The sequence below is a fragment of the Macaca thibetana genome, chromosome 18, assembly GCF_024542745.1.
Source record: "Macaca thibetana thibetana isolate TM-01 chromosome 18, ASM2454274v1, whole genome shotgun sequence".
Lineage (NCBI taxonomy): Eukaryota > Metazoa > Chordata > Mammalia > Primates > Cercopithecidae > Macaca > Macaca thibetana.
In genome coordinates, this window is record NC_065595.1 from 9,998,693 (window position 1) to 10,022,367 (window position 23,675).

Sequence of the window (23,675 nt, forward strand, 5' to 3'; positions counted from 1 at the left end):
AGGAGACTTAATCTTTGATCCTTTTCAATGACTCCCCCCTTGTCCAAGAAGCTGTATGAAGAGTTAAATATATATGTATACACATAACTCAGGTCACACCTGAAGTTCTCAATGATAGATGAAAGCACCCATTTGGAAAAGTAAACTCAAACTAACAACACTAACAACTAAACTAAACTAACAGTACTAACACACTAAAATCAAGTAGAAGAACATGTAAATTTCTGTGCTTTATTTGTAAAAAAATCAACGGCTGCACAAGAGGCATAGCTTAGGAGCAGCACTGTAAATGAAGAGGTGCATATAGCCTAACATATGAGCATAAAGTGCATGTGTTGGGGGCGTGTAACCTAGCCTGAGGAGGAGGAGCAACCCAGGAAAGCTCAATGGAAGAGGCAGAAAGCAGAAGAAGAAGGGAAGGAAAGATGGTGCTGGGGGAGGGAGCGGCTGGTCCAGAGTTCAGATGTGAGATGGAGTATATGTGGTGATTTGGAGGACCTGAGAATGAGCCCAGGGGCAAGGTGAGTGGTGGACCAGAGCTGACACTTGGAGAAACCATAACTACTTCTATTAGGCCTTAGAAGATGTGCTGAGAAGTTTGAATTTTATCCTGGAGGCTTTGGGGATACCTAGAATTTTAAGCTAGGGACTAACAGGGCCAGATCTGTTTTACAAAGATTACTCTGGCTGTACTATGTAACGTATACAGAGAATTATGACAAGGCCCTTGTCATCACCACCTGGGGAGAAGTGACGATAAGAACCTGTTCAAGTGGGAAAGCAGAGAAGTAGGCAGATGTAAGGCTATTAAGGAGGACGAAGTGACAGGATTTGGGTGTGAGTTGAAATGGGAGGGGTGTGCAAAGGAAGGAGTGAAGCCTGGCTTCAAATCTTGACAGCAGATCATGTGGGGAGATGGTATTAACCAAGATAGAGATTGTGAGAAAGATACCATGCACAAAGGTTCAGAATTCATATGCAGCAAGTTCTGCTCTCTCAACATCCCTTAAAGCAAACTTGATGAGCATGAAATGAGTGCCCATTGGGTGCACATATTGAGTATAAAAATTTCATATGTTCCCTTATGTACAAAATGTATAAAAAGGACAGATCATGCCCATAGTAGGTTGATACTCTATTGGATGAACCATATATTCAGTATGAAAGATGAAGCTAAGATTTCTAGTCCGATGACTCATTAGAAAATATTGTGTGGTTTGATGCTTGTCTAAACATCGGGAAAACAAATACACTTTTTGTATTACTTTATGAATCGAACACATCAGTGTTTCTTGTTGAGATGATAAATGTTTTGAGTCATGGCTTTCTGGAGAATATTTTATTTGGTACAGATTAGTCTGACAGCCTATATTTTATCTTTTGTTTTTTAAGATGTAATTCATTTTCAGCATCCGACCTATATTTTTTGAGAGGAAATGGAGGGATGGTTAGATGGTCAGTGTCATACTATTATTCCTTAGGGCTAGAGCATTCTTAAATTCTATTATTTAAAATTGGTTTTGTCTTGTTACTCTTACATGACTTTATAAGTAACCACACACCAAATTAATCTTTTCCTGAAATATAAATTGAAGTTTTTAGTTTTGTTTGTGGTATATTACAAATAAATCACAAATCAGTATCTGTGTGTTTATCTCTGGTTGCTCAAATCCTCAGTGATTTATTTATGTGCATCACTTAGATGTCTAATTTAAACCTGCGAGTAAATTATTTTTGCTGTAAAATGCAATTGAATCTATTGACAGGCAAAAAATATGCTTTGTTCTCTTAACTGTTATTCTACAGTAATATACCTCTGAAATGAAATAGCATAACGGCAATAAACCTCACATTAGGGTATATCTGTAATCACTACCACTGGCTCTGGCACATCCTGTGATTTGATTCTGATCCCCAAATTTTATGGCTTTTTTGTTTTGTTTTGCTTTTAAAAGACAAAGCTATAAATGTGAAAAATGTAATTCCAAGATAATAGAGTTAGGAAGCCATCACTGAAGGCAATTCTAGAGGAAAATTGAGAGTGTAAAATGATAACTTTAAAATATTTAAAATTATGGAGGTGGAAATTAAATTGCAGACTTTGGGGGAAAGCGTGTACTATGCAGGGGAAATGGAAGTCATCCCTAACTTGGAGAAAGAGTTTACAGTGAGACAGAAGAGCCAAGGAGAATGGCAAACACTGAGCTTAAATATTTCAAAGTAACTCTTTCAATTAGTTTCTGCATTTAAAAAATGGCATGTAGCAATAGGATCTACCAATTCATAGGAGGCATATTTATCTAAGTTCTTTCTGACCTAGCTCCCAATGGTATATCTGAGAACTAACTGTAATTTGGAAAACAATTGTTTGTTTTCTCCATTTCATTTTTGCTTCCAGTGTTTTCAATTTTAATGGGGCTCTTAGATGAATTCTGGCAAATGGAGAACCATGGCATGATAAAAAGTACGTAGGGACCTTTGGTTAGTTACATTAACATTGAATTCATTTCTTAGATTAAAAATATATCATATGGGCTAACAAAGTGAAACCCCGTCTCTACTAAAAAATACAAAAAACTAGCCGGGCGTGGTGGCGGCGCCTGTAGTCCCAGCTACTCGGGAGACCGAGGCAGGAGAATGGCGTGAACCCGGGAGGCGGAGCTTGCAGTGAGCTGAGATCTGGCCACTGCACTCTAGCCTGGGCGACAGAGCCAGACTCCGTCTCAAACAAACAAACAAACAAACAAACAAACAAAAAAAATATATATATATATATATCATATGGACTCTGACCATTTGCTAAAGTGTATGTGCATTTCTGTATATTGTTACTTATTCTGCTACTAATAAAGCAAATAGCAATGATTATCAACCCTATCAGATCCAATATTCTCTTTTGTAATAAATACTTTATAAGTCTCTTTAACCATTTTGAAATTGTATTCTTAGATCATGAAAACTACACACATAATTTCACAAGAATAAATATATGCTCTAAATGTAATATGAGGAAGAAATTACACGAAACTAAGTTATAATAAGATAGTATGTATTTAATATATAAATGTCCAGGTGCTATTGTGTGAGAGGGATAAAATGAAATGGTGAAATGTGCTCACCTCCATTTAGAATCACCGTGAACTATGACTAGAAGACGTGATTATCCTGAATGGCATTGTCAATCATTAATAATACTGTTTCTAAAATGAACAGCGCTGGTAAAGCTCTAACACTTCAAAGTAAAATCTTCCCTTACTTTAAACTGAGCAGGAGTAGAAGTTCTAGAAAATCAGAGTATGCTAAGATAGTAAAAAAATACTTTTTGGATGTTTTCTTGTGCCAATTTACTTTCAGGCGAGTCAGGACCTATTGCATTATTAATTTTAATTCCTTTGCCTTTCCTTTGCAATTTATTTGAGATTTGGCTCGTAGTTTAGGACATTGTCTTAAATATAGTAGGTCCTCAATTGATGGTTATTTGGGTGTTAGTTACTTTACAGCATGAACATTTCTATTTTATTGGGAGTAACAGAATGACAGCTGAATGCAACTGAAATGGTTGTGGTTGTCATTCTCAATTAGAAGGAGGGCCAAAAGTCTGGTCTATCTTGCCTTTTCTTCTTTTGCAATTTACTTCAGTAGAAATGCTTTTCTAAAGGAGCAATATATAGGACCTGGCACAAATACTGAACTCTGTAGCCCTTCAGTGAGAAAATTGGAAACTGGCAGAACTATCGCAAGGAAGTGCTAACCACAAAACTTGAAAAGAAATATTCTCCTCTTGGTCCATGAACACAATGGAATAATTGATATATGGTGTTCACTGTGAGTTTCTTTTCTGGTAGTGCTAATCAACTTGAACTAAGCTCCTCTTTGTCTTCCTCGAATTGCCAATGGCACTGATACGAGGTGATTGACTTGAAGCAGTCAAAGAAGATCTCATCAAACTCATCAAAAATGTCAAGGTCATAGAGCAGTTTTGCAGATGTTATATGAAATATTGTATAGAAAGAACAACTTCTGAAAGAATTTCAGAGCCAGAGATTTTTCACATTCTGACATAATACATACAAACCAAATTCATAGACAGTGTTATAAATACTGGACATTTTAGGTTATTGCTCCAAAACCATGCTATGAAAATCTGATCACAATGAGACAGCTTTCCAAATTTTGGAAATCTCTCTAATAGAAGTAGTGCATTTCCCCCAACTCATTTTGTTTCCAGAAACCTCATTATAAGATCAATAAAATGATAGAGAAGCTGTGGGATGCCATTTTTTCCCTTCATGCTTTAATAAGAAACATCTTTCTTTTTGTCGCTTTCCAGTGAGGTTGTCTATAATTCTCCAACTCTTTTAGCCCATCTGAAGCCCATCTTTCGGAGGGCTGGTCCCTTGCTCCATAACACGCAGGCTGAGCATTTCACGATGACACTTGAGCCCCGCAGAAAGAGTTCTCTACAAAGTGACTCCTGCCTGCTCATGAGGTCCATCCTGCAGAGACTTCTTCCTCCTTCCCAGCTACTCTAACCACCGACTTACCCCATGCTTGTAATTTAAATGGTAATTTACAAAGGTTGTTACTCTAAGAGTATGGCGTATGTTTACCAAGTTTACTCTAAGATGATCTATTTTTAAAAATAATATTCACACTTAATGCATAAACATAGATTAATCAAATTCTAGAGTTGCTTTCGGCAGTTTTTCATTGAGAAAAAAAGCATGTTTAGAAAATAAAAAGTTTATTTTATTTTCTAATTATGACCGGACCAGTCCTTTTCTCACTCTGAGAAATAAAAAACTTGAATAATGCCATCTTTGATCTGTGGTCTGTGATAATAACAAATCCTTTAGGCACATTCATCTTTTCAATAAAGGACTTTTTTGGTTTTCAGAGCTCTGGCGGTCTATTTTCTAAAATGTTTCCACGTTCATTTTTCTTTCTATGATATCCTTGGTATTCTTGTGATGTCTCGCTCTCTTCTCCACTGCTATTGGGAAAGGTCAGAGGGTGGAGACAGGGAAGATGGCTGTGGTTGCTGGGCTGGCAGGTCTGATGGCACATCCCAGAGCCCATTTATCCCACCATCCGGTCCTGGTGCTAGAGGAATCTGCCCATCAGAAGTGATCTTTTCTACTGTCCCTATTCATAATAAGCAGAGTGTCATTTAGATCTGGGAGTACCATATTCTAGTTATAAGAAACCAGTGAGTCAAACTGTTTGTCACAATCAGTTCCTGAAATGCTCTTTAACTGCTAGTCCCTGGTTGTGCTGTGTTGTTCCTCTCCTAAAGCTGAGGAGAGAGAGAAACAGATCCCATTTGTTACAAGTGATTAGATCCAAAGACTGATTCTTCTCTCTACTTCTCTACCCTGAATTTCATCATCTCTAAAATGAAACAATAATACATACTTCACTGAATTGTAAATGTGAAAATGAAATAGTACTGCATATGCAAAGCATTGAGTATAGTCACAAACAGATAATGAGTCCTCAAACTGTAGCTATTATTATTATTAGGTCAGACCTAAAGACTAGATTATTATCATCTTTCTTAATAAAGATCATGAAATATAGCCAAATCCCCGAGCAAACCAGAGGTGACATTTGTTCTAGCCCTCAGTAGAGAGGAATTTTGTGTCCAAAAATTTAAAGAATTCTGTAGTCTAGACATCTCAGTCTCAAAATGTACAGAGAGCTTTGTATACCCTTTCTTAGAATTCAGGAAGGAAAAGATATGTGGATATAAACAAACAAAAACATAGAATGGGCATCATTTTAAAAACAGCCACTCACTTTATGACAACATTGCTGATTTTGATGTCTCCTGGGTTTGCACAAATTTCTTCCCATAAGAAGGCTCAACCATTTTATGTTTAAATGAAGAAATGAAAGAAACACTTTGAGTAAATATAAGAAAACGAAGAATTTACTGTATTCAGTTGAACAAAAAGTCCATAGTCAAGAAATATGATTAAGAGATATATTTTTTGTGGGAAAGACTCTTAGTTCATTATGCTCATTAGTAATACACATACGCACACACACGTACACACGTAAAATGAGCATATTCCATTTTGAGAAAAGAATAAAAATCACAGTTAAAAATTTACACCAAAGTATTTGCATCTTTATTTTAATCAAGTGATTAGAAAATACATGAAAAAGGAATATATGGGGTAGATAAGTGTGGGGAAAAGAGAGTTGCTTTGGATTAGAGTTGAGAATTCTGGCCTCATTTTGAGTGAATTGGGTAATCTTCCAAACTTGTATGAGTGTTAGTGTTCCCATGTGTGTAAGGATTGCCGACCTGCAGGGATGGGGGAAGTCGAGTGCCTGGCTGCATCAGCTGTGCTCCACTCTGTGAACATGCACTTTAAGGTCGCTCTTCGTATGTGGTTTGTAGCAATATCTGTTTACGGTTTATTTTCAATTTGTTTTGGTCCCAACTTCCAAAAATGAAGAAGGCCATTCCCAGGGCTTGCTAGGCTAATAGACTTTTAATAACTCAATATTCTAGTTGGATAAATGTCAGCATTTGGAGAAAGGATGCTAGTGTCCATTTGCTTTTTGCTAATCCACTCTATTACCTTTCCTCAAGGGAAAGATGGGGCTCTGTGGCAATCTCCAGCACCCCAAACCTATTCCACTGAAACCTTCTCTGAATTTTTTGACATTACTCACTTTAAAAAATAAGACTAACTCACATGTGCCAACACGGACCTGTCTCAAAGAAGATAGAGAAATTTAGACTTTTTAGCTAGCAAAATGCTGGACCATTTCAATTAACATTGTTTCTTGTGCACCAGTATGTTGAGCTAACTCACTTCGCCAACACCCAGTTTGCTATTTATGGCCTTGGTTCCACCCGTGAGAACTCGTTATTATTCCTCTTTCCTAACCAACTGCAGTGTAGTCCCAATGCCTCCTGGTGTTTACTAAGTTGCCTTGTACCACTCAAGATGGTGTTGCAAAAACATTCCTTCTGCTCTACCATCTGTCTTGTCTTTCTTTTCTTTTATAGACTCCCAAATCTGGCCCTCTTACCCTTCTAATAATCTTTAATTTTAGAATAGTTTTAGATTTACAGAGAAGTGGGAATACTAGTACAGATAAGTTTCCATATACCCCTTATCTAGTCTCCCCCATTGTTAACATCTCACATGATTGTGATGTATTTGTTAAACCAAAGAAACTGAAACTAGAATACTACCGTTAACTCAGCTCTAGACTTTATTTGGATCCAAAGTGTTTATGTTGTGTCCTCTTTCCGTTCCAGGGGCCCCTCCAACAGGCCACCAAATTACATTGAGTTGCCACTTCTCCCGAGTTTCCTCTGGTCTGTGACAGTTTCTATCTCTCCTTGCTTTTCACGACCCTGGGGATCCTGAGGAATACTAGCCCAGTATCCTGCAGAGCATCTCCCAATTAGGGTTTGTCTGATGTATCACTCATGATTAGACTGGGAATATGGAATTTTGGAAAGAATACCATAGTCACGAACGCCTTCTCATCACATCATATCAAGGGGTACCTGATATCCACGCAGCGTCACTGGGATGTTGGTCTCCATCATGTGGTTAAGGTGTGTTTGCCACATTTTTCCACTGTGAAGTAAAGTTCCTCTTTTTCCTTTCTGTGTTCTGGTCTTTGGACTCAAGTCTCCAAGGTGTGCCCATCCTCACAGGGCTGCCTCCTTCTTTAGAAAACTACTAACACAATGCACCAAGAGTATCAAAACAACATTTACAGGAATTTTAAAATGCATAAAAGAAATAAATGAAAAAAGTTCAGCATGCCGTTCTTCTGTTTCCTCTTCCCATTTCCTGTTCAACTCTCATTCAGAGCACACACGTTTTGACTGTTAGCAAAGTGTACCTACATGTCGTTGATTTTTTTTTCTGTACATTATGTCATAAGCATTTCCAATACTAATAGACTGATCTTTGCTTTTCATAGTTTGCTTCACCTTATTAAGTTTCTGGACATTTAGATTCTTTCCAATATTCACTATTTCAACTAATGCTTGGGAGTCATCTTCACATATATAATGCTTTAAAAAACCATCGATACCTAGGATTAATTTCGGACATTTCTTCTGATGTATAAAGAACACAAATTAAATGCTGAATACATGTCTTATTATCTCCTTTAACTCCCAAATTTCATTGCGAATCCAAAATAAATAACATGGACACTCTTGTTTCCCTCTTACTGTTAGTTTTTTTCTGTCTCTTTTCTGGACTACTTGCTTTTCTGAATTGATCTGATGATTACACTATCCCCGCTAATAGCTGTATTCACACTGGTTTTTAAATATTGTTATATTTTTCATTTTAACTTCATTATGGTTTGAACGAAATAATTTCAGCCTCAGGGAGTTGAGAGAAATACTGTTGATCTTTCTGTGGTTTGAAAAGCACCTGGAGCTCTTTGGAGAGAAGGTATTAAAACCATAAATTTGCAGTGCTGGCTGATGCTCAGGGGTGTGTGGCACCAGGAGGGAAAGCTCCTGTGTAGGTTTCCGTTTGGCAAATGTGGGAATGGAGACCCAAGCCCACGTAGGGCCTGGACTGGAAACTATTGCTCTGAGTTCCTGTTAGCATTCACTAAATTTACAACACATCGTCTTAGGGATGATTTCTCATCCATTTATTCTCGCCCAGAATTATTGGGCGACTTAATGTGCCTGGCATTTTGCTAAGATTAGACATATTGAAGGCACAAATGTCTTTAAGGAGTGGATAGTTTCTTAGGGCAGGAAGAAATGACAACAAATAAAAAAAAACCACAATAGAACGTAGAGGTAAAACAGAGGAGGGAGTAGTTAACCTATTTTGAAATGAGTAAGAAAATATTTCCTTGAAGTAGGTGACGTCACAGAATAAGTGATATCACAGGATAAGGTGGCATCACAGGATACATTTTGTAGGATAAATAGCAGTTGTCTTGGAATGAAGTGGAAGGATTATATGAAGGCATTCCAGGAGAAGAGATAGCTGATGCAAGATCATAAAGGTGAATCATGTTCTTGGGGAAACTGGAGTATATGGCAGATTCTAGTAGGAGATGAGACTGGAGACAAAGGCAAGAATCAAATCATAAAGGATTTTGCTAAAGAACATGTGCTTTGTCCTGTAGTAGGAACAGGAAACATCTGAACCTTCTTAAAGTACAGCTGTAGCCTGATAATATTTATGTTAGTTATATAGTCTTTGATGCAATATGGATTGGAAGGAAAAGGGGCTACAATCAGAGTTCATTTTGACAACTATTTTAACAGTCCAGTTGAAAAAATGTAGGGAAGCCTCTAATAACCATATCTCAAATTTTCATTCTGTTTGGTTAAGAACCTTGTTCATCATCTTTCGGTTAATAGTCATTCTTGCTGTTGTGCAGATTTCTTTGAGATTGTGCTTAACTCCTACAGATGTAGTAAATGAATTCTCAAGTATATATTAATCATCCAATATGTACAAGCTATTATGTAAATTTTTTCCTGAGATTAGAAGGAATACAATTCACCCTACAATTAATTACCTGGCAAGCGTTTGAAACATGGTAGAGTAACAAGAAACAAACAAATATTTTAGAAATTATTTTTGCCTCCAAGGAGCTTGGCATAATTGAGAAAAGCAAGACATAGCCACAGAAATAGAAAACACGACAGTTTATGTTTTGCAAGTGCAGTACTTTGTTATATCCAGTTATACAAAAGCGTGGAAAGAGAGAGCCGTAGGATTCAGTGGCTGGGAGATTACTCTGGGTAAGTCCTGGGAGACAGGTAGGTCAAGCTGGGACTTGAGAGAGCCAAACAGAGTCAAAGACAGAGTCGTTTTTGTTTTGCTATTAATTTTTAATTTGTAAATTGACAATTTATAATTCTATAAATGTATAGGGTATAAACTGAGGTTATAACTCATAATGTGTAATAATTAAATCAAGCTAGTTCATATATCCATCCTCTCAAATACTTAATTTTTGTATGGTGAGAATATTTGAAATTCACTCTGTAGAAATTTTGAAATGGGCAATACTCTATTATTTATATTCATCAAGCTGTGTGACAGAGCTCAAAAAAAGGAAGAATCCTATGTCTTCTGTCTGACTGAGGTTTTGTACCTTCTTAACCATTATGTACTAATTCCCCCAATCCCCAGCCACTTTAAGCACCATTCTACCCTCTGCTTCTATGAGAGAGATTTTCATTGACTCAAGCCGTATTATCAAGAAGACATTTGAGGGCCAGGCGCGGTGGCTCACACCTGTAATCCCAGCACTTTGGGAGGCTGAGGTGGGCGGATCAATCACCAGGTGTTTGAGACCAGCCTGGCCAACATGGTGAAACCCTGTCTCTACTAAAAATACAAAAAAATTTAGCTGGGCATGGTGGTGCATGCCTGTAATTCCAGCTACTCAGGAGGCTGAGGCAGAAGAATTGCTTGAACCCAGGAGGTGCCGAGTCGAGATTCCACCACTGCACTCTAGCCTGGGCAACAGAGTGAGCCTCCATCTGGAAAAAAAAAAAAAAAAAAAAAAAAAAAAAAAAAAGGCATTTAGGAATCTGGCTCCAGGCACATTGATGGAAATTTAGATTCTAGGCTCCAAGTATGATTTGGTAAAGTTCTACAGTTGTGGCTACCTTAGATTACATTCACCAGAAGCAGTCCCTGAGAAGAGGATAAATGTGGAAAGGACCCATTAGGAAGTATTCCCAGGGAAACCCATCAAGGAATCTGGATTGGAAAGGGAAGGAGAGATCCAGCAAGGGCACAGGATCCAGTGAAGTCTAGGGAAGCTGCCTGGTCGGGAAAAGCAGATTCTACCAGGATCAGTCACTGGATCGGCTTCCCTTGATCAGTGTGTGCATTCTCAGGCAAGGCAGGCTCCAGCTGCCCTGGGCAGTGCTCCAACCTAGAGGGGCAGGTGCTGGCTGTTAGGGGAGAAGAGAGCACAGAAGCTGGGGTGCTTCAAGAAGGCAAAAAGGTCCCGGGGGATGTCTGTGGAGCTTGAGAGGATCTGCTCACTGTCCAAGTCAAGCCCGGCCCCTGCTCCAGTTTTATGGGGTTTCCTGTGTGGCAGGATGTTGGGAACTTACTGCTTAGAGAAACCCAAGCAAGGATCTCATCTTTCGATTCCCATTCGTCATTTGCCATTTTCCCTTACAACAAGCATGCATATTGTCTGAAACTTGAAGTCCTCCAAGAAATCATCTTTCTTGACTGCGGCCAGTTATAGCATGAAGTATTTTGCTAGGCAAAATAGGGCTCATATTCAAATTATCAGGAGAGAGCTGGAAGGGTGAATTTTTAGCTTGTTTTTCGTTAAGTCCTGTTGCTCTTCCTGACTGGAGATTTTTGCAGTGCTGAGCAAGACCAGAGGACCTTGTGTTCCCCTTTCCCTACAGAAATGTCTTCTATTTCATAGGTCCTGTCTTATGCCTGCAGATATTTGCAGAAATTATCTTCCAATTTTCAGAGCAATTTTAATTGGATAGGACTCACACTGTTAGCAATGGTGAATCTCTGATCTTCTGAGCAGTGTGTTTTAAAACTTCGTTTTGTCATTAACTTAATTTTATTACTTTTTTTTTCAATGGAAGTCAAAATATGTAAGTTCACATTTAGGTGTATGTAGTATGTGCAGAGTACATTGTGAGGATGTGCATGTACTGTTTCTTGGTTTCCCATTTCTAACATTATATCAATGGGTTCTTAGTCATTTTTCATGTCATGCATCACAAATGCTACTTATTTGTTTTCCACAAAGCCATCTGGAAATACCAAAGAAATGTAATGAAGTAGATACTCAAATAAATAGTGACATGGTCAGAAAATGTGAGAAGAGCAAGGAAATTGAACCTGGAGTAGATGCTCTAAAGGCATCAAGCTTATGCAATTGAACCGCTTAAGTTTGGAGTCCTAAATAGATTTTCTTCTGGCAAATACCCTTGTGTTTGGTGAGAGAATCTTTGACAGACCTTGTGAGCACCATCGGGCAATAGCTGCTTCTGAAACTCACAGCTCCATCTCTTTCGGTCTCTGCAGCTGCCATCAGGGCCTCAGTGGGGAATTTCTAAAGGCTCTGTTTGTGTTTTCATCACTTTGTTCTTTGGAGGACTTGTCATCTTTTCATGGCAATTACCTGCTTGTGTGTCTCTCCCCTAACCCAGTCTGTGTTTCATTTATACCCAGTAATCCTTGTGGATGAAGAAATGAATGTCGAATGAATAAAGGAAGGAAAAGTAAATGAGGCAAAATTTCACCGCCTCTGGTTTGCGATCCATCTTGCTGCGCGAGTCTTCCACCAATCCGGCACTTCCACTCACTCTCCTTGTCTGCCCTCTGCCCCGCGGTGCACTCACCTGGGCAGGGACAACGCTAGTTCTGGGCTTTCCTCTCTCCTTTGCCACAGCAGGTCTACTGCTGGCCACCCTCCTGTGGGAAACATCTTCCTTGCTTTCTACTTGGAAAACAATCTAATGGACAATTTCAGGCTAATGTGCTGGTGCCTGCCAGGAATTGAAAACGTTATATGCATTTTAACAAGGACAAGTACAGAAATTGATTTCTAATTATAAGAGTTAAGGCATCCGAAAACAAGCTCTCTAGGAGCAGAGGCGTCCTTGGAGCTGATCGTGTCTCTGAGACCCTGCCCCATTGCAGGGTGGAGAAGAAAACTGGCTGTCACTGGAGTCCCTTCTCAGGGCGGGTTTGAGAGTAGCTCGCTAGACCCCCTGCCTGGGTGGGAGTGTCCTGCCATTCGCAGCTGGGTGACTTATCCGTGGGGACTAAATGCGCTAGTTTATGTAATGCATTTAATGCTGGCACTTAGTAAGGACTCGTTCAAGGCTTATTATTTTACTTTTAAAATATACTGAAAATATTTGTAATTCTATGGGACACAATGCTTAATGTAGTCTCTAGGGACCATCACTAACAATCCATGCTCTAGTAGAGAATCATTAGAGATAGTGTTCATCTCTTGATATCTTTTTCTGTTAAAACCCTGCCATGCAGAAGGTCTACATTAAATTGTCTAACCTGAGGGGCCAATGCTCTTGGGCTGTATTATCAATTTTTGTTGTTGTTTATATCCCATTAGTCAGTAATTTTTCTGGTTGAGAGAAACTACAGAATGGCTCAAAAGTTTGACTTTTCGACGTGCTTCAGCAAACTTGATGATACCGACTAGAATAAAAAGCATTGTTCTCATTGTACCATGGTGGAGAGATTGAAAGTATTTTTTAACAATTAGAACCTGAACAAACATTACACCATGGTTACCTTTCAGGTAGCCAATCTCAAGTTGCTGGAGCTCCTTGAAGCTGCCCCTGGAGGCAGCCTGGACTCGGAAGCTGGGGAGGCTGGTGGCCTCAGCAGCTGCTTTGACTCCTGGGTAATTTGAATCACAAACCTGCCGGGGCTTGCATTGCAAGTCCTTTGCTGTTCAGTGCTGAGACAGGGGAATCGCTTTTTGGACATACTGCAAATCTTCTCTTAATATGGATTTTCTGGACTGAATCCTGATTTGCCATGCGGGACATGCAGCCTGAATCTAGTCCCTTTATTTTTTTTATTTCAACAAATGGCCTTGCTTGGCTTTCCTTCGTGATGGCTTTGTCGGGTTGAGTTTTTATCTCTTTATTGTAACTCGTTCTTCCCACTTTATCTGTACCTTTCGGTTAAGCAATCTTTTAGCTTATTTTTTATCTTGTTTGGTCCTTTCCCTTTAATCTGCACTTTAGTTGAAAGACAGAAAATGGCGATGCATGGGAAGTGGTGTTGCGAAGATGGCAGATTTCCCGAACTGGGTGGACTTGCTGCTTCTGATGGGCGCCGGTGAGGCCCAGACTGTACCCAAGATGTCGTCCTGATGGTCCTTACTCCACATTAGTGTCCTAGAGCTGCTGGCACGCGATACCAAAAGCTGGGTGACTTAACAGAAATGTGTTGTCTTGCAGTTTGAAGTCCGAAGTGAAGGTGTCAGCAGGGTTGGTTCCCTCTGGGGGTTGCAAGGAGCGGTCTCGCCTAACTTCTGGCAGTTTCTGGCAATTTTTGGCCTGCCTTGGCCCTTGGAAGCATCAACTCAGTCTGTGCCTTCATCTTCACGTGGCGTTCTGCTTGTATTCATCCCTGTGTCAGAATTTCCCCTTTTTATAAGGACACGGTTATACTGGATTAGAGGCCACCCTATTCCAGGACAACTTCATGTCAACTAACTGCATTTGCAACAGCCCTATTTCAGATCCGGTTGTAACCTCTCAGATCAGGTTGTAAGGTACCGGAGGGTAGAACTTCACCATAGGAATTCTGGGGGACACAATTCCACCCGTAACATCCCCGAACTTGGCCATCTGGGAACATTGCAGCTTTTTAGAGAAATGCCGTCCAATACTGTCATTGCTGTCTACGTTTGAAATGAATGCACACAGGGAGGCTACAGTGTAGGCAGGAGCGTGCATGGTGCCTCTTTCTGTGAATGCTGGTGCGTTCTAGGTAAGAGGCTTCTCTTTCTATTCTGCCCGAAGCTGCCTGACAGCTCAGTTCAGTGTCCACCGCGACTGTCTTTTTCATGTTTTAGCTGTCACAGCCAGAACTATGAGGGAGGCAAAGGTATCCTTGGGAAATTCTGCCTTTTGTGTTTGTGTTTCTCCTGTCTTCAGTGCGTCCTCCCACACTGCATGCCCTATGAGCTTCCAAAGTGCCATTTTTCCACTTTCTGGACTTCGTTGCTTGCTTGTAACTGGAAATTTGTGTTTCTATTTCTTTTGCTTGCTTATTTTTGAGAGCTGTATCTCAGGCACTTTAGGAGACCTCCTTAGTCATCATGCAGTCAACATTTCATTTTGCATTTATTTGGGTGACTATTAAGAGTTTGTAGAAAAGTTCTTGATTGAGCATATTCATAGTCTAGGCACAGTTGGGAATACGTGAAGCTACTGGAGCTACTACTATCATCATTTCTAATTAGCTAGTGTAATAATAGTGCTCCTGCAGATGGCTTAGGGCAATGCTGGGATGTTTAATTTTTAGTCTATTTGAAGCATCGTAAGAACAAGTTATTGTCTCGTGCTCTAGAAACCCTGGGGAGAGGTCTGACTGAGCAGGCACTATTGACTTGCACTTGATCTCAACCTAAGAGATGGTTGAACAAGGAGAGTAGATAGGCTCACTCAGCGATGGGGAGTAGACAGGGAAGGGTAGTGGACTCCTGGGGGCACAACGCACATTTTTTTTTTAAGGACAAGCAGAAGAAGAGAAAGCATGAAGGAGATAGTGGAGGGAGATCAGAAAGGAGAGAGGAGAAGCAGGCAAGTGCAATGTCACAGAAGCCAAGGAGTAGAGTATTTCCAGGAGGGCTGGACATCCAGCATTCAGGTCAAGAACACTGATGACATTTGCAGTCTTGGTAGAAGAGTGGAAATGGATGCTTGGTTGTGTCGAAGCACACGTCGGAAAGGAGGAGGCTGAGCAGGATGGGAACCCACTCCTGGAATCTTGAATGAATAGGGAAGAAGAAACAAGGACTGGATGGCACCAAAAGGTCCAAAGTTGGTTTTCAGGAGTGGGAGAAAATCCTGTTTAGAGGTGTGAGAGGGAGGAATCCGTTTAGAGTTGGAGGTTAAAGATACAGGAGAGAGTTTGGAGTTTGTGGTGGTCTGGCGTGAAAAATGTATGAGCTTTAAAATCGAATTAGTTTGTTACATTTCTGATGGTGCTCTTTGCCCGCTCAGCTCTTTGGGAAAGCTACTTCAATATATATATATTTTTCAACTGTGAAACAGGCACATGAATACTGATTGCATATTATTGTTAGGATTAGCGATTTGGTGTGTGAAGTACATTTCACAAGCAGGGACTTTAGGTTCGTTCTCTTGCTTCTCAAATCTTGTACAAACAAATACTTTTAGAGCTTTTTTAATGGAAGTTTCAAACATATACAAAAATAGAAAGAATAGTATAATCAGTTCCCATGTGACCACTATACAGCTTTACCGACTATCAAGTTTGGGTCAGTGTTATTGTTCTCTATTTCTCACACTCTCTTTCCCTTGATTAATTTTAAGCAAATTCCAGCTGTTAACTCATCTCGTCTATAAATACTTTAGCCTGAATCTCAAAAGATGAGTCTTTTTAACATAAACATGATACCATCATTACCTTCACACCTCACAAAACAGCAATAATTTCTTAAAATTATTGAATGTTTACTTTGCATTTCTCCAGTTCTATGAATTTTTCCTTTTCAAGTTCCATACATTGTTACTGTGTAATATGTCTCTTACCTCCCTTTTAACCTGTAGGTTTCTTCCTCTCCACCTTTCATATTTTTGTTGTTGTTGTCACCTTGAGTTTTTCATATTCCCATGGGCTGCTTTCCTATGGTGGCATTTAACACGTTTCTCTGCTCTTTGTAGTTCTGTAAGTTGGTGGTTAGATTTGGAGGCTTGACTAGCATCAGGTTTGATTATTTTGACAAGGCTACGACTTCCAAGGTGGTATTGTGGAAACATAAATGGCATTTGTGAATTTGCAGACACTGAGGATTGTTGCCTACACCTATCAATTCGTTTAGGCATGATTAATACTATTTTAAATACGTTTCTTAATATTAGGGTTATTATAGACATAAATCTCCCCCAAAATCAATAAAAATACATTGCACATTGAGTGCAAAGTGAATTGCAAATTAGTTTTTTCAAGTGTTTAAAGTCAAAAATAGTTTTATTAAAAAATTTTAAAAAACTTTTTAGATTTGTGGGTACATGTGAAGGTTTGTTGCATGGGTAAATACGTGTCACAGGGGTTCATTGTACACATTATTGCATCACCCAGGTATTCAGCCTAGTACCCAATAGTTACCTTTTTGCTTCTCTCCCTCCTACCACCCTTCACTCCCAAGTAGATCCCAGTGTCGGTTGTTTCCTTCTTTATGTTAATAAGTTCTTACCATTTAGCTCCCATTTAAAAGTGAAAACATGTGGTATTTGATTTTCAGTTCCTGCATTAGTGTGCTGAGGATAACAGCCTCCAGCTGCATCCATGTTCCCACAAAAGATAATATCTCATTCTTTTTTATGGCTGCATAGTATTCCATGATGAATATATAACACATTTTCTTTATCCCATCTGTCATTGATGGACATTTAGGTTGATTCCAAGTCTTTGCTATTGTGATTAGTGCTGCAGTGGACATTCATATACATATGTGTCTTTATAGTGGGATGATTTATATTCCTCTGGGTATATGCCCAGGAATGGGATTGCTGGGACAAATGGTAGTTCTGCTTTTATCTCTTTGAGGAATTGCCATACTGCTTTCCACAATGGTTGAACTAATTTACACTCCCACCAACAGTGTGTAAGTGTTCCCTCCTCTCTGCAACCTCACCAGCATCTGTAATTTTTTGCCTTCTTAGTAATAGCCATTCTGACTGATATGAGATGGTGTCTCATTGTGGTTTTGGTTTGCCTTTCTCTAATGATGAGTGATATTGAGCTTTTTGTCATATGCTTGTTGGCCACGTATATGTCTTCTTTTGAGAAGTGTCTGTTCATGTCCTTTACCCACTTTTTAATGGGGTTGTTTTCCTCTTGTAAATTTGTTTAAATTCCTTATAGATGCTGGATATTAGACCTTTGTCAGATGTGTAGTTTGCAAATATTTCCTCCCATTCTTTAGGTTGGCAAATTTTTTATGCAAAAAATATTGATTGACTTCTCTACTTTATGCCAAGCATGGTCTAGGTGCTAAGTACAGAGTAGTGTAAAAAGGTCTAGCTTTACAAAGGCTTGGGTTTATGAAGCTGATGGTAAAAGACTCAGGGTTTTGTGACGTTGGTGAGGGATTTTGCAGAGCTGCTCAAACTGCACGCAGAGCTGTTGACCAGTGAGGATGGTGAGGAGGACAGGTCAGCAGCCAGGGAGGTGCTGGTGGGCAGGGGCAGTGGCATGATGTGAAGATGTACCCAGAAATGTTTGGGGTACCCAGGGCATGAGCGGTGGTTGGAAAAGTGATGAAGCACTGAAATAATTTCCAAGGATGATTTGTGGTCAAGCCAGAGAAGCCACATAGAAAATAGAGAATATTTCATCATGATATCCTGCAACAAAAATCATGCAAAAACAACACAGTCTATTCAATGTTTACTCTAAGTATGAATACATAGCTACATATAAGTATAAACTGGTTTTCATTAGTTTTATTTTTTTTATTGGAATCAAACTTTTTTCTTCCCAATTAACTACGACATCTTGGTCTCTGTTGTACGTGAATCCACTTTCCAATTCCAAGTTTATGAGGATCCCAGGGTTCTCTTGTTTGTGTGGGCTCTTCCTGGCAGTTCTTTTCAGGGTCAGTTTGAGCTGCCTTCCACTGAGCTGTGTAGGAGGAGCCTGTGGTCTGAGAAGCCACAAGCAAAATCTGAGGCAAGGCAGGTTTGGCCGACCTCATATAGGTCTTGATTTTCATCTAACACCAACCAATTACTCTGTTTGTCAGGAAGGTTAATCAGGGGCTACTCTGAGCTTCTGAACCACCTGGCTCTAGGGTTGGGAACCGCTTCTTTCAGCTCTAGGCTGAGTCTATTGAGAGGCAGGTCTGGGTCCTCACATGGAGCCTCTGCTGTAACCTCCTTGCATTTTGCTCCCCAAAGACAGCTGCATCCCCTCTAGAAATCTCCCCATTGCTTCCTGCATTGTCCTTTGTGAAAATGCAGATACAGCTATGAGAAGACCCCTGTTTCAACCCAAGTCAGCAGGTTCACAGGGGCCTGAGAGCGTGGTTATGGTTAGATAGGCAGACAAAGGAAGTTCCTGAGATTGGGCGGGGCGGCATCCAGAGAGGAGAAGAAGAAGAAAAACACAAAACAGTGTGCGTGTGAGCACTGAGGACACGCATCCACACTGCCTTTTACTTCCCAGGGGCCAGAAGGGCTCACGTGAAAGTTGATTTCTCCTTCTTTTTTTCATTTCTTTTATATTCCTTCATTTCTCCATATAGTGTGCTAGTGTCTGATTTTATGTTGTCACTCATTTCTTTCTTTTCTCACATCTTCCTTTCCCTGTTTTAATTTTAAATTTTCCTTTTATTTCTTAAGTTTTTATTTCCTTTTTTCCCTTTTCTTAATGAATTTTCTTCCTTTCCTTCTCTTTCTTCCCCTTTTCTTATGTTGCTTTATTACTTAGAGATGAACTGTTTTCCGGGTGCATATTATGTGGGTAAAGTGCTACCTTTGGTAAATGGGTGTACAGTGGAGAAAACTGGAGTGCTGTGGTTTTCTCTTTACAACATTTTGACACATGGAACCGCATGCTGAAGATGAGAAGCTACTTTTTGGTGCAGCTGAACTATCGTAGGTGAACATGATATTCTAGTTCAATAGACAGCAAGTCTGACTGCACTTTAGACTTGCTTTCATTCTCTCTTGAAATGTGACAGCTTTTTTTATTCTCTGTTTCATTTCCTTCCTTTCTTTTTTCTTCCTCCCTCCTTTTTGCTTTTTCTCTCTTTTTTTCTCCTTCCCTCATTCCTTTCTCTCTTTCTCTATTTCTTTATTCTTTTGTTTGTATGCCAAGACAATGGCGCCTGGACCAGCCCTGAGTGAAACTGTCACGTTGTTGAAGTGACAGATGACTTTCCACTTTTTACATTTCTCCCTTAGTGCCAGAGAGCACTGTGACATCATTACTGCCCAGGCCTCCCTCTGTACTGAAACAGCAGGTCAGAATTTGTTGGCATTAGTGATGCTATCAGATGAAAGAAGGTGTTCATCGCTAATAAATAGATCCGCTTGTTACCTTGCTGGGTTGTCTTACATTTTGAGAAATAATTACCGCAGTTTATTCTTTAGATCACGTTCCCAAACTTTGTGGTCTCAAGACCCCTTTATGCTCTTTTAAAAATTATTGAAGGCCCTCAGGGAGTGTTTGTTTACATAGGTCATATCTGTCATGTTTACTGTATTAGAAATTAATCTTGAACAAAATTTAAGACATTTCAAGCACACATACCACTAGCTGGCGGAGCTTCTGGAAATATCTACTGTATACTTGTGATAGAACTGGAATGAAGAGGGGAAATTTCATCTTAGATATCACTAGGAAAATAGATTAGACCTTGTGTATCCCCTAAAGGGCCACAGAGATGCCGAGGGCCCCCAAACACACTCTCAGGACAACTGACTTAGATAATTGGTGACAATTACTGAGTACTTTGTGCTAGGAGTTCCAGAAATGGTGTCAGGAAGGTGGGAGAATACTGAGGGACTTTCATGGTATCAAGAATTGATACCACATGTGGGGCCCTACTCTACCCACATGTAAGACAAACTTGTATATCTGAAGAGCGAGATCATGTGTGTATTCAGTGAGAATGATTGGGTGTCTTTTTCATGACTGTCAAAATCTTAGCCAGAATGATTATAACCTGAACATTTGATACTCTAGGTCAGTGTCAGAGATGCCAGCCCAGCATTATTGCGTAACAGTCTCTTTGTCAAATTCAGCCTCTTGATACGATCAGTACCAAGAAAAGCACCAGGGGTTTTGGCTATGTTTCTCACTACATGGGTAACCGAGTAACACTTACAGAGCTATGTGTGAACAGTCATATCCTCTTTTCTATTTATCTCCCGGACTTAAAAAAAAAAAATGCTTTCTCTTATAAAAATGTGGTATAAATAGGTCATTCACAATGGAAGAAACTGTGTTAGGTAACGTCACCAGTCATTTTCATGATTAGGTTTGGGTGTCCCAAAATTTGACAACCTGGATCTAATCATTTACTTCTTCTTTTCAGATGGTTTTGAGGCAGCTGTGCCACCAAATAGCCACATTGTCTCGGAACCTGGAAAGAATATCACACTCACCTGTCAGCCTCAGATGACGTGGCCTGTGCAGGAAGTGAGGTGGGAAAAGATCCAGCCCCGTCAGATCGACCTCTTAACTTACTGCGACTTGGTCCACGGCAGAAATTTCACCTCCAAGTTCCCACGACAAATAGTGAGCAACTGCAGCCACGGAAGCTGGAGCTTCATCGTCGTCCCCGACGTCACGGCCTCAGACTCGGGGCTTTACCGCTGCCACTTGCAGGCCAGTGCAGGAGAAAACGAAACCTTCGTGATGAGATTGACCGTAGCCGAGGGTGAGTAAGCCCCAGACGTCTTCCAGTGCCACACGTGGAAAAAGCCAACCCTGCGGGCTGGTCTGTTTTTATTTATGGTAAACACGTCCATCGAATGTGCATATTCAACATTTTTTTAAATGGCTGAATAAGGCGAACTGGCCATTATTCTAGTATTTAGTATTTATTTATCCTGTGAATCCATCAGTCTCAGATCCAGCGTTAAAATCTTTCCAATGTTCTTATCTGTCACCATCCTGAAACTTAAAAAGAAATCGGCAAAGGGCTGAAAAACATATGATATTGCCCACCTTCATGTTTCAGCTGTAGAACTCCTGTCTTCCCAATTACGTGAACATTTTTGATGGTGGTGATAAGGTATTAGAATCCCCATGTACCCCAGCAATAACAAGACAGTGCTGGGTTGATATGGCTGAATCAGGGCTGCGTTGAGTGCAATTCAACAGGCGTTTAAGAATACGGTTGCCAGTTTGCCAGACTGGAGCCTTTTTTTTCTCTCAGTTTTTTTCAGATGTGGATGTGGAAACAGACTGATGTTACTTCTTAATATTACTAGGAAAATAGGTTTGACGTTGCAGATCCCTGAAGGACACAGGGATCCTCAGGGACCCCCAAACACACTCTAAGAACTACTGACTTCGATATTTGGCGACCATTACTGAGTATAATCTTTGTGCTGGTGAAATTGGCCTTTGGGGCTTCCACCTGAGCAGGCCTCCTCCAAGGCACCCCACTATTTGTATAGTAGGCATTTGTCTTTTTTGTCACAATGAAGCCCTGCATTGTGTTTCAGGACCTGCAACACCTAGATCCACTTTGCATGACTATGAGAAAAACTAATTTCTTTCACTTACAGAAGTGCTAATACAGAAAGGCCCATATAGAGGTCTGTGTAGAGGCCTGTGTTACAGTTGAGAGGGAGGAAGGCCCTCCCAGGCTCTCCCAGCTCTTCCCTGGGCCGGCTTCCTCCCTGTCAGGACAAGGAAGAGAAAATAATTTGTTTTTACCTTTTACTTTGTTCTCCCTTCTTCGTTTCCTTCCTCCCTCCCCTCCCTTCCTCTCATCCCCTCCCCTCCCCTCCCCTCCCCTCCCCTCCCCTCCCCTCCCCTCCCTCCCTTCCTCTCCTCCCCTCCCCTCCTCTCCCCTCCCCTCCTCTCCCCCTCTCTTCCTCACCCCTCCCTCCCTCCCTCCCACCGACCCACCCACCCACCTGAGCAGGCCCCTTTCCAAGGCACTGCACTATTTGTATATTAGGCATTTGTCTCTTTTGTCACAACGAAGCCCTAAATTGTGTAAGATTCCAGCCCCCACAACACCTAGATCCACTTTGTATGATTGTGAGAAAAAGTGTTTTTTGTTTTTTCATTTATAGAAGTACAAATATAGAGGTCCCTACAGAGTTCTGTGTAGAGGCCTGTATTACAGTTTCCTCCCTTTCTCCCTCCCTCTCTTCCATCTTTCCTGCCCTTCCTTCCTTCTTTCACTCTGTCCCCTTCCCTTTTCTTTTCTCCCTTCCCTCCTCCCTTCCACATGCTTTCAGCCAGTTCATTTACCTTTGACTTATGTTAGACTTGCAGAGCCAACGCTTGCCAGGCTTTGGCTGTCCCTTTATAGACTCTGCTCATATTGTAAACTGATACTTCTTCCTGTGCTGAAAATGAAGAAGAAAAGGTTTCGTATAAACAGAAGCCTCCACTATAGCTCTGTGTATAATAAAGAGAGCGTTTTCAGAGGATAGTGTCTTTTCATACACAATCACCCTGGACCACATCAAGCCTCCCTTGTTCCTCTTAAAAGGGGTAGGAACTGTGGTGAGACATACATTGAACTTAGAATGTAATGAAAATGATGAGTGGTTGGTGAAATATTTGGGGGAGGAAGAATTAGCAGAGACTCCTCATTTTAAATGTTGACTCTGTTCCTTCAGACACAGACAAAAAATATTTCTTACCTAAAAACCCCTTGCATTACGGAAGTATTTTTTTAAACTCTCAGGAAAAGGAAACAGTGAAAACAGACTGACCCTTTTTTTTAGAGACCAAGGCAAGAAAATGTTTTATTCAGAAAAATGTCATAAAGAATCATTTTCAAACACATATAAGATCTTGTCCATTATATGCTGAAAAAGTAATTGTAAACATCAAATTATAAAGAAAATGAAGGTAACAGATTTTTAGGAGCTATGGTTATTTAACTCCTACTAATCAGTAAAAAATGTCATTCATCTGTCCAAAGATGACTAAGTTTCTTGCACAGAACTATTTCTTTGTATGTAAATTATAAACAGTGTCAAAATCTGCCAATGACATGCAGATGACTAAATGTAATGGCCAGTATTGTTAGTGTCCATGTGTTTTGAACAGTTGCAAATGGCTTTTTGACATTCAGTTGACAGATTGAAAGAATGTCAACTGGACCTTGTATCCATTAGTCAAAAGTTATCATTGACAGAAGATGACAGCCATTGACTGTACTTTTCTGTTTAATTCCTTTTTTCAATTTTTATAAGTGAAAGATTGAATATA

The 23,675-nt window shown here is 40.1% G+C and overlaps 1 protein-coding gene across 2 annotated transcripts in view; it reads left to right on the forward strand.

Moving 5' to 3' along the window:
• Window positions 1-23,675, forward strand: part of CD226 (CD226 molecule) — a 96,748-nt gene that overhangs the window by 44,823 nt on the left and 28,250 nt on the right. For both annotated transcript variants that reach the window (XM_050767817.1, XM_050767816.1), the window contains exon 4: window positions 20,806-21,150. In XM_050767817.1, coding sequence (XP_050623774.1) covers window positions 20,806-21,150 — 345 coding nt within the window. The remainder of the gene's footprint in view (window positions 1-20,805; window positions 21,151-23,675) is intronic.